Raw genomic sequence first — 14,393 nt, 5'->3', positions numbered from 1 at the left:
GTTCTCTAGATTTGTTGATGCTGAAATTCAAATTACTGATAAGCTGAGAAATCATGCCTTTATATCTGTCAGAAAAGCTTTATTTTTGTATGAACATTTACTGCAGGGTTTTCTGTCACTTTTCTATTTTTTTTTGTGAATGGACTCATTTCAGCACCTAACATATTGTCAGCTGCTTCTATTTAGATCTACTGTTTTCTGTATTGATGGTTAAGTGAAGCTGCTTCAGATCCTTCTTGTGTCAACTGCTGATTATTATAGATGCTACAGTCACCGATGTTTCAGCTTTAATATGTGTTGGATTACACTGGCTGTGTTTTTGAAGTTCACTCTCAGGCCAATTGAGGAAGGAAAACTCAAACCATCCTGTCTGTGTATAATTTAATCAATGTTTATTACACTGACTGTATTTGAACTGAGGCTTTGCAGATAGGATAAAACCTAGCACTATCAGCCTGTCCTTGTATTTCACTGCCTTATTCTTATTCACACCTCAGATATTTTTTTGGTTGCATTTATATATCAGTTTTTACAAACATTATATTCAATTTCCCATTTATTTGCAACCCTTTCATTTGTATATTCATCTATACAGTGAATTTCATTATTTAATTTCCTGCATCTTTCATTATTTAATTTCTCTGTCATTAATCCAACCAAATCTTTTTAGCTGTGATTCACAAATTCACAAACCATATGTTTAATTATCTTTACACTGACAGGTCTATTCCTAATAAAGCAGGTAGGCTCACATTTAACAAGCTGACTCAGGTATTTTAGCAAAAGGGCTGCACCTAAATCTCCTGCACAAACTCTGGGTTTTCTGGCTACATGCATCTATTTTCTGTTCACTGATTTGCATGACATTATACATTTGGCATTTAATATTCTGTTTATTACTCCATTTTCAAAACAAGTAGGTACTTGGTTAATTGTGTGTAGCAGCATATTTACATATTGGGGTTTTATCTAAGCACTAGACCAAATGAGTGTGTGGAGAATAGTCTTAAAAATAGACAAAGATATTGATCATGCAATTGATTCTAGCTGGTGTTAAAATCTCTGTGTGCTGTTGATGAGCAGTGGAGATTGGAGACACTCCAGAGACACTCGTGATACATAAACATTATCAGGCCCATCACAGTTTGTTTGTTTGTGTGTTTGTGTGTGTTTGTGTGTGTCCTTATTGGAGGCTTGTTAAAATCACTCAGGTGGGTGCTACACACCAGTGTTTGTGAGTCATCATTATGTGTACAAAGAAATAAAGCAGTGTTTGATATCCACATCTTCATATTGCTCAAAAGACATAAATTTGTCTTATAACTATAAATTGCACTTCTTTCACTCTCAGCTACTAGATTCAGCATCTTGATTCCTGGATTGTCATTGGGGAGTAAAGCATCTACCAAATTAATAAATGGATTTTTTTTAATTGAGTATGTGTAAATTGGTTCTAAGCTGGTTTATAGAAAACTGTTAATGAGAAGATTTGAAGGTTTACATTTATCTGGGGAACTTGCCTTCAAACATGGGACTAGAATATTATGAGGTATTTCTTTTTTTATCAAGCTTTTATATATTTCTAATTGTGCAATTTTGTTATATTCTCCACCATCGTCTATTTACCATCACTACACTGTACAATTCTTCACAAAAAATAATAGAGTATTGTTTGTTTAAATAAAAAAAAAATTCAGCATCTTAAATTAAATGCTAAATATATATTTAAAAAAGTAATATATATCCTGACAGATGCACTTACTGTATAAAACAGTGAACGATGGCCCCGTTGTCAAAAGAAACAGAAGATATGAATCATTGCATTTTCATAATTTCCCAGTGGAGATTCAGTAAAGCCCAACGAGCACAATGTACAGGAGGGCTTCCTCTCCTGAGGCAGACTTCAGGGTTCTGTCTTGGTTGACAGGAATGATAAAAGTTCACTTGCTAGCAACACATTCTAGATATAAGTGCTTCTTTTTACTAGAGCCTGCAAAATTTTAAACATGCTTACAGACAACCTTCCGTCTTAATAAAAGCATTACCCCTCAGGTGAACTTACTGCCTCCAATCATTAGTTTCTGCATTCACATTTCTGAGCGCTCTATTATTTTCATATAACAAATTAATAAGTTATTCATATATTATAGCATATATGAAGCCAATACTTAAATTTCAAAAGCTGGTTGTTCATTTTGCACCAAGACATATTATTCAGTGTCACCTTTTACTAATACTCACGCTTCAATCCCAGAACAAATTAGAACAGAGTATCTTAGAAGGGTCTTTAATTAGTTCCTAATGAACATCAGCATCTCACAAATGTGATGAACTTGCTTGATCATTACTGATTGTTCCTGAAGTGAGTTGGTTCTGCAGCAGTGTTTTGCAGCCCTTTAGCTGTTTAAATAAATCCACTCTCTTTCATCATTTAAATTATTCAGATATTAGGCTCATTAATCAAATGTGTACAACAATACTTTGGCTATTTATTGCCTTATTGCTCCACCAACAGAAAAGATTGAAGATGATATAATATATAAGCCTATTCACAGGCTAATAACTATAATAACCTCAGTAATAAATACTGCTTAGGTAATGGTGGACTGTTGTTTTAAGCACTGTAACAAAATGTGAGGACAAAAGTCTCGGACCCCTGGCTTTGCTTCACGGTTCCCACTACTCTGAGTTTTTCATGTCACACTATGAGACACCACAAGCTTTTTTGGGAATTCTGGCTGAGAGCCACTTGGCTAATTTGTGTGCAAAATCTGTGCATATACAGTAACAGTGGACAGTTTAACTGAAAATATAAGGGCCACTTCAGGGGAAGCATTCCATGTAAACATTAATGTTTACAAAATATATTCTAGCACTAATACAAAAATGATTAAGACATGCACTTGCTGCTTTAATTCTTGACCTGCTTCCGTTCAGTGACAAATGCAAATGCAAAACCAAAACACACCCAAGCTACTGTAGGTACAAGCATTCTAATCTAACATCAGTAATGCACAGGCTGTTGGGTGCTATGTAATGGGTAAGGAATGACATGACTGCCTTAGATGCCTGACTTTGTCTTATCACAGCATTTTTACATATCAGCCTTATCTCAGTTTCATCTATATGCAAAGGTCCCACAGTCATGTTCACAAACCTTCACAAACATGCAAGAAATGTGAGAAGCAGGTCTGCTCATGATGACCTGTTGCATACATACAATAATAAAAAACTTCCCTAATAGCAAATGTCAGTGTACATTTGGACAAGGAAACAGTTGGACAAGGAAACAGAACAACGAAAACTGAAACAACCAGGCCAAAAACACTGATATTATTATTTATTTGCATAAAGAAGAAAAAGATTTACCATTATGCTTTCAAAAGCCAGATCTAATTTGAAGTTTGCAGGGGATGGCATCCTGCTGAGCTTTAACAGAGCCAGAATAAACAAATGTTCCTTTTGGGTAAACGACTTGGTTACATCAGAATGTTGTAGCATTTGTGAACAGCCATATCACACTGTTTTGTTGGAATATTTACCTTTTTACCTTTTTGTCTTGGTGGAAATCCCTCGGTCACTGTTGCCAGATTATGTTTTTTTATTTTATTTAATTTTTTCAATTTCCAGCTGAGCTACTGTATTTAATTACATTTGTAAAATGGCTTTAGACTAATATATACAATTTAAAATGTGGTTCATTTTATTTCACATGTGAGAAGTTTGTAGTGTAATGTCCAATTGAGCTTACAGTAGATTGTGCAGATTGTGAACTATAAGTATGACAGAGATCCAGGAAAACCTGGCAACCCTGATCTCCAAACAGGTGCGTGCTTTTACGCATGTGAACACACGGCTCCAGCAGTCAGACTGTAATGATATCGACTCTGATTCATTTCCCTTATTCGATTCTCTGATTTTGATTCGTTTGAGTCACAGACCATTAACGCAATATACACGTTTGATATTTTTAAATATTAAATGTGTCAGAGGACATACATTCTAGTGAGATATTGATACATTGATGATAATGTATAATGTATAAGAAAACACAGGTGAAATCCTAGCGAGGTGATTCTTAGATTCATAGGATTCACTCTAGCTCGACTCGAATAAAAAGAGTCATTTAGGATTCCTTTGCAAATCGCTCATCAGTACAGTTTATGCGCCACTGTTCTGCACGCACGCAGATCTGCCGCTGTCGCTGCAGCCTGGAGGGCGGACACACCGCTGGAAACATCCCCAGGTAATCCAGGTACGAATATATATACATGACGAACGGGAAATAAATACTAATGATGGTAACAATGAATACTAATGATGGAAAATAAATACTGATGATGGTAATGATGTTAACAAGGATAATATTTCTAATTAGTTGGTAACGTATCAATGTTTTTCGAGACAGACAGACAGACAGACAGACGGTGCTTATTGTTTGCACATGTGATATTGAGGTATAATTAAGTAGAACTAGTCGCTACCATTAGGCTTGAACCTTAGATCATATTTAATAGCAGCGAGTCGCTTTGACATGTTTTCATGCGTAATGGCGCATCAGAAGGAAAATGTCAGCGCCTCTGACCTTCACACTACGGTATCTGATTAGATCACATGTCTGGAGACAGTTCTCTTATCGCGCATCATGTTTATTTGAATGGTGATGTATGTAATGTGCTGTTCCTCATACAGTCTTAGAAATGTTAGGAGATCAGACGAGAACAAAAACACGTCTGCGTGCGCAATGTGTCCAATCCTCCACGTTACTGCTGAAAACTGCATGGAGACCCCTAAATGGCTGCTTGAATATAACTATATATTTCGACGCATTTCTTAACTCCCAACACGCTGGATGTTTTTCTGCGTTTGGACGGTAATTTCATATTTTTGTTTCTCTTCGTTGTCACAGAAAGCTTGCGTGTAAACGGCGATTTAATCAAATACAAATAAATAAATACCTGCTTCACGACAGTGGCAATTAACTAGGTCATTTTCGAGCCGGTGAAGACGCGTAAAACTCCAGTATCACTCTCCTTATGTGTGTAAAATCTCTATTTCTCAGGGTTAGTGAGTATACTGCTAGCTATGTCGACTAGTTTACCACCGCAAGGTTTGATGCTTAAATTTGCTTAAATGCCATATTCATATTCGGTGTTCTCTCCACCTGCAGCATGGAGCTGATTAATGAGTGGTTATGGAGGCAGGAGTACTGGCTTCCCCCTGGAATAACCTGGAAGGATTTGGAACAGATGGAGGGTTCTCCGTTCCCCCGGGACCTGCTCATCTCACTGCCCCTGGCACTGGGCTTCATAGGATTAAGAAAGGTTTTCGAGAGGTGACTGCAGTCTACATGTTCTTGTCCAAAAGTGCATACTACTGTGCAAACCTACTCCATTTTGGCACACTCTTTAGTACAGTAGTATGTAGCTGTGGCTGTAGACACACTTCTCTATTGATATCATGGATTAAACCAAGAGTACTGAATCATGGGGTTGGTGATAATGTGAAGGTAATATATTCACAACAGTGTATCATGATATGTAGCTGTGTCAAAATGTGAAAGCTATGTTGTATTTATGTAAAATGTGGAATGAGATTTTTTCCTATGACACCATGCCCAGGGTGTTTTAGGTCCTACATTTCGCTCACCTGTGCTTGGTCTACTTGTGTGAATTCTCATTTTCCAGAATGAAAGTAACTTTGGCCTAGGGTTGTTGCTGAGGATGTAAGAAATACTAGTAGGAGCCATGACTGGAATTCAGGATGTTTACAGGATTCAGGGCTCCCACAGCTGTAAAGGTCCCAAGAGCACACAAGTTGGAGTCTCGGCTTTCAATTAGCGTTTAAAAACAACTGTAGGCTTCAAAATACAGATACAATAACACATTAGAAAATAATTTGGTTGTAAAATTCCACGCTTTGAGAGCCAGCTACTAGCCATATGCTGGCATGTAACTGTACCCTATTTGTGAAGAGAGGAGAGAACAGCTAACTATGGGTCGATACAGTTGTGTGATTGTCCTAGTGCTGGCTCAGGGGACCAGAAGACAGGGAGAGCATGGGATGCTGAATCAACAAACAGCAGTAGGCTGACAAACAGCAAGTGTGTGTGTGTGTGTGTGTGTGTAAGATGTGACTTTGCTGCTGCAGCAGCTGACTACTTTTGTAACCTGAGAGAACCTGAGGTATCACTTGATCAATTTGCCCCTCTCACCTATGTTTGATCTCATATTTCTTGAGTCTAATTAATGTCTCTCTCTTTCTCGCTCTTTCTCTCTCACTCTCTTGCTCTCACTCACATACACACTCATTGTCTCACTTTCTAGAATGTGATACATTTTGAAACCCTTATATTCCAGAAAACAAAACAACAAGATTTCCATATTTGATCCAGTAAGACCCTGTTAAGTGAAGTGCTTGTTTGTGTGCCATTTTGTTCCTTATTTAGGTTCATAGCTTTTCCCCTGAGCAGACTGTTAGGGGTGAAAGACAAGATGCGCTTATCAGCTTCACCTGCCCCAAGCCTGGAGGCCTTTTACAACAAACACAGCAGACAACCTGCACAGGTGAGCACTAGGAAAACAAGCACGTACGTGTACACACACACACAAAAGATGTATTGTTCATCAAGGCAGCATGTGTGAAGTCCCAGGTGGCTCATGTAGTTTTGCATACCTTCTTCCTGGAAAAATATATCCATGTCACTTTGCAAACAATTATGGATGCTAACACCATGTTAACCATTTTCACCTGAGCTATGTAGAGTAAGGGTTTTATGCACAAGACCTTGTTTTTTTCTATTAATATTTACATTGTATTCTTCTCTGCACTAACACAGTTTCCCTAGTACATATCATATTTAATATTTTAAACAAAAAACAAACTTAACATTGTTCAGAAAATTAAACAAATCTTTCTTGAAAAACTCTAGAATATATTTATGGGAAAACGGCAGGACCCATGTTGAAGACCCCCATGACTGTGTAACACTGCTGTAAATTAGGATTGTATATTTAACTGTCCTTCTCATACAAATTGATGCGCTGATAAACACTAGGGCTATTTTGTAAGCACAATGTGCTGATATATATGAGGTGTCAGTGTCATTAAAAAAAAAAGCCATGATAATTAGCTTTAGCTGTATCAGAGAAAGATATGTGTTAATCCCCAGGCTGTTTTGATGAAGTGAGAAACCTAGAAGGGACACAAATGGTCTAGTGAACTTTTTATCTAAATTACGATCAATTTTTAAACAAATTTGTTTCATTTTTCCAGCACTGACACAGAGATACAGTCATGAGGTGTTGCTTCTACCATGAAGTTGTGCATATTTCATTTCTACACTTTGTAAACTGAAAACAAACCTTAGGATTTTGTAATACTACACAAGTGTTAATCATATGATCCCTTGTTTAGATAGAAAACCAACTTGTGTAAACATGCCAAACCTGTTCAGGTCCAAAGCTAAAGATTTTCTACCCTTTAAATTATATTGTACATTATATACATTGTTTTTTCAGAATGAACTCAGCAATCTGATGAAGCAGAGCAGCCTAACCCAAAAACAAATAGAGATCTGGTTCCGTCATCGTCGAAATCAGGACAGACCCAGTAACACCAAGAAGTTCTGTGAAGCAAGGTGTGTTCACACTACATAAACAAGGGCATTCACATCTAATTACCACCGTGGTCTTTATATGCCACTTATAGTAGCAGTGATTATCATGTTTTAGATAACAATCACATGGGATTTGACTGTGTGCTTGTGATGATGTTTCATGATATCCAGTCATAATGCATTGTGTGGTCTAGTGACCTTGGGCCCTGGCAAGGTCTTTAATCTGCATGTTTAAATCCAAAATATCTTCAATCTTGTTTTGTAGTTGGAGGTTTGTCTTCTACTTAATATCGTTCATTGGTGGACTTGCATCGCTTATCAAAGTAAGTGTCATTGCAGTGATTTGTAGTCACTCCCTCCATAGCAGCGGTCTCTTATATTATGAGGGTCTCTGTGGGTGCAGCTTTTCATTCCAAACAAGCAGAAGCCACACCTGAGACTATTGAAAGCCAAGATCAATTGATTAAACAGATGGAATCAGGTGTGAAATAACCTATACCCACACCAGCTCTTTGTGGATAAGACTGGATAACTGGATAACCAGAGTTATATGCCTGCTGTGTAGAGCAAACATATATGAACACACTATTGAGCAGAAATTAGCAGATACAGATCAGATTAGTTTGCCAGAAAGGTTCACAGTGTGAATCTGGTTAAATCTAGAGTTGTGTATTGGGTCTAGGATCCCATAAGACACTGAAAACAGCAATCAGATATAAAGCTTGCAGTACAAAGAAAGATGCATGAATCATTTACAGCTTTCTAAGTAACTGCCTAGTCAGGGCTGCTGTGATTTATAGTTTGTTTATTTATAGGTTTAAAAATCTATATATTTGTAAGAAAATATCATGGGCAGGTACAAACAAAAATACATCATATATCTAGTTAAGAAGAATTATATAACAGTAATGTAGCTGAGATTGTACATTTCTACCTCTGTTTTTTTCCCACTGTTTCTTTAGGTAGAGTTCAAATCTAACTTTAAAAACCCTTTCTGGTTGAGGCTACGCCGACTGCAAATTCAGAGATTTGAATAGATATTTGGAACACTAAACAGATGCTAATACAGACATTATGGTACACCACAAGGGAAGGTAGAAGTTAAGTGACTTTATTTCTATTAATACTGATTCTGATTCTGATTGTGTGCCCCTTTGATTAATTGGCATGAACCAGAATCGGCACCAGTAGATTCTGACCTGTGTAAGTTTGCACTCTCATATTGCAGTAAAGTGAAACAAACCCTATGCAGACACGTGCTACACTTGATGTTTTTTTCCCTAAATAACAAGCCTAATGATTATTCATTTCCCCTACAACTTACATACAGTATAGTACTGTATGTTTTCCCTGAAGCACAGTGGAAGCACAGTACCTGCAACGATTTACTGCATTCATTAACCAAGAGCAGAAGACATTCTCAAGTTACTGAGCTGTCAATCCTCTATTAGCATAAATCCCAAAACGATTCATTTTTATAAATATCTCATTTTTTTCATTGCCATTTCTTACAAAAGAGAATCATACATGACAGGAGGTAATATGATCCCACTGTCATTTAGATTATCACTTGTCATTATGGTATGGAGTGAAAGTGAGAGTGTGTGCGTGTGCAGGTGCGTGTGCAGGTGTGTGTGTATGTGTGTGTGTGTGTGTGTGTGTTAGAATGTTATCTGACCTTTTATCTGACCTAATTCTGTCTCTTTCTGGCAGACACCTTGGTTTTGGGAGCAGAAGGAGTGCTGGAGGGGATATCCCCAACAGGTAAGCTTATCCCACACACACACACACTCACACATAAAGAAAGGCAGGTTTGCATTGGCAGCCCACAGGAAAGAGCTGCTTGAAAAAAAACAGCAATCATTTCCATTTACCCAAATAACGACTTTGGAAACTGTGTCCTAAATTCTGAAACTGGGGTTTATTTGCCTTTCAAAGCTGTATGAGTTGTGAAAGAGTGTGTTTAGATGTGTTCGTTTTCTTTCTTGGTGGTAGTTAAGTTAAAAACTAAAAGAGCCTTTTGGTTACTGAGTTTGATTTATGCAGAATAGTTCTAATTAACTGAACAGTTATGGCAATAGGACGTCCTCATGAGGATGTGCGTGTGTGTGTCTGTGTCTTTCATATTAAATAATATATGAAATATCACACTTGGTACAGGTGCACACACACACACAACACACACATTTGGTTTTCATTTGTTTATTTATTTATTTATTTATTTACTTACTTACTTATTTATTTCCATCTTCCAGTGCTTTTGTTGTTTCAGCAACATTAACTGATCTATGTGCTCAATACTTGTGTGCAGCCTGTGGAAAGCGTTCATTACTGGTATTACATGCTGGAACTAGGCTTCTACTGGTCCCTGCTGCTCTGTGTCTCTGTAGACGTCAAGAGAAAAGTAAGTGCTACAGTATGTATTTAGCACAGAAGCCTACTTACAATACGTAGAGCTCAGTTGCGGCTCACCAAAAATAGAAACTGACTTTCTCTTATGCTTTTGTGATGCAAATCATATATTATACCATATGGCCAAAAGTGTGAATATATGTGAACACCTGACCATCGTAACTATATGAGCTTGTTTGATTTGCTGTTTCATAACCATGGGTAGTAGAATGGTCCTCACTGTGCAGCTAGAACAGATTACTACAAGGTTTTGAAGTGTGTCTGTGGGAATTTGTGCCCATTCAAAAGAGCATTTGTGTGCCTGGGCACTGATGTTGTACAAAAGAGAAGGCGTTGCTCATAACCTCATTTGTTGCTCATGCGTTCTGGTTTATCCCAAAAGCGAAAGTCTTTGTGCAGGACACTCGAGTTCCTCCACACCAAACAATATCTTTATGGACCTCAGAGTAAGCACATGTTGTTGTGTGGAAGAAGAAACAGCCTTCCCCAAGCTGGTGCCACAAATCTGGAAGCATACAATGGTTCAAAACCTCTTTGTATGCTGTAGCATTAACCTTCATGAAAAATGGCCCAAACCCTGAAAAACAGTCCCATTTTATTATCCCTCCTCCACCAAACCTTACTATTGGTACAGTGTATTCTGGTAGGTAGCATTCTCTTGGTATCTACCAATCCCAGATTCGTCCATCAGTTAGTGGGGTGTGGTTCATCAATCTTGAGAACTATGACAGTGTCCAAGGGTACCGAGCTTCACACCACATCAGTCACAAATCATCAGTAACCACTCTGCATTACACGCAGTGCTCTTATGCTTGTGCACTTTGCAATGGAAACCCGTTTCATAAACGACCTGATTCAAAGATCTTTGGTTGATGTTGCTTCCTGTGGCATTTTGGAAAGACTGACTGATGCAAAAGAGAATACAGAGAATTTTAACATTTAATGATCCTACTCTGTCAGTCTGAGACAGCGTGGTCTATTATTTCATATTATTATATGATGTATTACTATTATTTGAGCTGCTGCTGCCTCCGGTTGCTTCCGTTTTACAGTCGACTGGGTCAGAACTGACTTGACACGTTGAGCTCTTCATTACAACTCATACTACTGCTATTGTTTGTCTGTAGAGATTTCCTGTCTGTGTACCTGGTTTACTGCATTTGTTAGCAATCTATAATTAGGAAGGGAACCACATACTTATGGCCAATTATCGTATTTACTAAAAGATCGAATGGGATGTCTGAAAGAGATAATCAGCTGTGTATCTTAGTGTCTCGAAAATACATTTGAAGCAACTCATTTTTAAAATCTTAAACTCAACCAGTTCTGTTTTCTGTTCTAGGATTTCAAAGAACAGATTGTACACCACATCGCTACCATCTTCCTGCTTGGATTCTCCTACTGTGCTAACTACATCCGTGTTGGCACTCTGGTCATGCTTGTCCATGACTCCTCTGACTTCCTGCTAGAGGTAAAAATGCACTGTACAGAGGCTTCATTGCTAGTTTTCAGCTCAGTGTCAGAAATAAATCCATTACACTGATAACTCTGACTAGTGAAGTTACAATAGGGTTTAATAATAGAAATAAATTTCAGTAGTTTCAGAGATACAGCTAGCAGCCACATTATCATATACAGTATGTTATGTGATGCTGAGTCCTGAGTTATGGCAGAGACTCTATAATAGACTACAAGAAGAAAAGCATAATACTGTAGATGAAGGAATTAGCACAAAGCTTGAAAAGCTGCTCTATTTGAACAAAGTGTACAGATGAGCAGATGAACAGAGGTTCATAGACTTAAAGACTAAAGCACTGCTGCAACACTTACTGTAAGCAGAGATCAAGCAAAGGTTAAATCCGGGATGTAGGAAACCGTGTCCATGAAAGCAGTTTAAACTTCAAATAATTATTATAAAACAAATCTTGAATGCAATTGTAGATGATGTTAATTATAAAGATTAACAGACATGTAATCTCAAGATAATAATGATTTATTTATTCATTATTTACTGATGAGATGTCGGAAATAATGCCCTTTTTTTCCCCAAACAGTCGGCAAAAATGTTCAATTATGCATCCTGGAAAAAAACTTGTGACTCGCTATTTGTGGTGTTTTCTGTGGTGTTCCTGGTCACACGCCTGGTCGTGTTTCCAAGCAAGTAAGACCTCTGTCCCGTCAGCTTTCATTGGGAGACAATTGCTTGATTAATAATGTAGGATCAAGAAAATGATAGCGTAACAACATAGCAGTGGTGTAATAGATGAGTAATTAGATCCTTACCAGGTGTTCAATTGGCATTGATGATATTTTTACGTGTCTATTAGAAAACAGGTTCCATTATCAGGGCGATGACTTTCAGACTTGTTGATCTTTCTTGTTTTCTCCTTCCTATAGGATTATATACACTACTCTGATCTCGTCGATGGAGATCTTCCAGCCGTTTGTGGGGTATTATTTCTTTAACACTCTGCTGCTAGTGCTGCAGTTCCTGCACATCTTCTGGGCCTGGCTCATACTGCGCATGATCTACAAGTTCCTCTTTCTGGGCAAGGTGTGTCACAACAGCTCTGTAGATGGAAACTGTTCAGCGCTGGTAGACAATATATATATATATATATATATATATATATATATATATATATATATATATATATATATATATATATATAATATAATACTATATTACATATTATACAGTATAATATAATTCTGGTGGCCTAGTGACAAATAAAAATAATGTAACTGTAAATATTAGAAGGACACATTCACACAGAACAAACATGTTATATATTCAAGGACAGAAAGATAAAACTTGTTAGTTTAAATGCTTGTTATTAACCATGCTGACCTTTGACCCGATTTCCTGCAGTTGGATAAAGATGAACGCAGTGATGATGAAAGTGAGGCAGAAGAGGAAGAAGATGAAGATGAAGGAGAGGATCAAGCCTCATGGAGGAAGAGGAAAGTGGTCCTCGATTCCAAACTGGCTATGATGACTTCGAGTTGTGTTTTAAACAATTTGGCTAATCAAAGAGTCAGTGCAAGCAGCAGAACCCCCAAAGCGAGATAGTGACTTTTAGCTAGAGCAAGAGAGAAAGCACTGAGGTTATTCTTACTGTTGTGTTCACTATTACTTTTAGGATGTAAAATTTTGGATCTTGTAGCCATAAAACATTGCTACTGACTGCCATGTTCTGCATATCCTAGACTGTCATAGCAGTTCATAACATCTCTGGCTCTAATGATAGTCTCACACAGTACAAACTACTGTATGCGCTGGTCCTTCATACTATTGGAGTTTTACTGCGCTCAATGTTTCTATGCTTTCCTGCTTTGAAAAGACTGATATTTAAGTGGCAGCTAAACTGAAATGAAAACTGTTTTTGGAAAAGCACCGAAATGTCCAGTACAGAGGGAAATAATGGAGCAGAATTATGAAACACTGTACTAACTGATCAATATAAAATATGCACAAATACATATGCTTTCCTAACAAAACATTACACTGTATAAGCCTTTATGAAAACCCTCTATGTTATTTGTACATATGCCTTTTCTCTGTTTTTAATTTGTATTGTATTATTAAATGAGTTGAACAATTCCGGACTCACTTATTTTTCCCCATCATGCACTTAGGTGTTTTGCAGTTGATGACTCACTCACATTAATAAATATATTTATTTTTTAATTTAGATATTTATAAATTATTTCTAGTATTTGCTGCAAAGTGCAGAGTTGGGTGGTAATAATAAAAGTATTGTTGCTGTCTTTTCCTTTTCAGTTTAACATTCAGAATAAAAAGAATAAAAATAAGGTGATACAAATATATTATTATTATCATTCTTATGATATCTGGCGTATAAATATTTATCTGTGTCTCTTAGTCTGTCATCGTTTGCCTTTGACCAGGATTTAGGGAAGTGTCGTGCTGCCCCCTTGTGGGTTGTCGTAGTACTGCAGGGAAACCGTAAAAATAAAAATAAAAAATATTTAGAGATTTAAAATGAGATATTTGAAAGCAATGGTCACTGATAAATAAGATTACCCAGTTTAACATTACAGTTTTAAATGACAAACAGCGTGGACTTGCCGTTGTACCTTGCACAAAAACTTTTGCATACCTAAGATTGTCCACAAGAGGGCGCCATTGTTACTGGGAATAGCTCGAGTCGAACAGAAGCAGTACAGAGCTTTTAAAATGAATGAAATTTGTTCTATGGGGCGTTTACAATTACCGGTATCATGTAGTAAAAATGTTATAATAGTAAAAGCGGCCCACGTGAACACTTTAAAGGGCATTTACAGTTCCACGCGCAGCAGGTTAGTGCGTTCGACTGTTAACCGAAAGGTTGATAGTTCG

At 37.3% G+C, this 14,393-nt stretch overlaps 1 protein-coding gene across 3 annotated transcripts; it reads left to right on the top strand.

The window, feature by feature from the left end:
* Positions 1–4,098: 4,098 nt before the first annotated feature.
* Positions 4,099–13,633, top strand: cers4b (ceramide synthase 4b). Of its 3 annotated transcripts, none has more exons than XM_060869357.1 (11): positions 4,099–4,255; positions 5,171–5,335; positions 6,449–6,566; positions 7,521–7,639; positions 7,884–7,941; positions 9,332–9,382; positions 9,930–10,022; positions 11,373–11,501; positions 12,085–12,191; positions 12,428–12,584; positions 12,903–13,633. In XM_060869357.1, the coding sequence occupies exons 2-11, from the start codon at positions 5,172–5,174 to the stop codon at positions 13,101–13,103; spliced, it is 1,197 nt and encodes a 398-aa protein (XP_060725340.1). In that variant the 5' UTR covers positions 4,099–4,255; position 5,171; the 3' UTR covers positions 13,104–13,633. The 3 variants fall into 3 exon arrangements, with proteins under 3 accessions (XP_060725340.1, XP_060725333.1, XP_060725349.1); XM_060869350.1 differs by having other exon boundaries at positions 4,100–4,246; XM_060869366.1 differs by lacking the exon at positions 4,099–4,255 and adding an exon at positions 4,710–4,873.
* Positions 13,634–14,393: the final 760 nt, after the last annotated feature.

This window comes from Tachysurus vachellii, chromosome 1, assembly GCF_030014155.1.
Source record: "Tachysurus vachellii isolate PV-2020 chromosome 1, HZAU_Pvac_v1, whole genome shotgun sequence".
Lineage (NCBI taxonomy): Eukaryota > Metazoa > Chordata > Actinopteri > Siluriformes > Bagridae > Tachysurus > Tachysurus vachellii.
The sequence above is the reverse complement of the archived record's forward strand: the minus strand, read 5'-3'. Positions and strand labels throughout refer to the sequence as shown.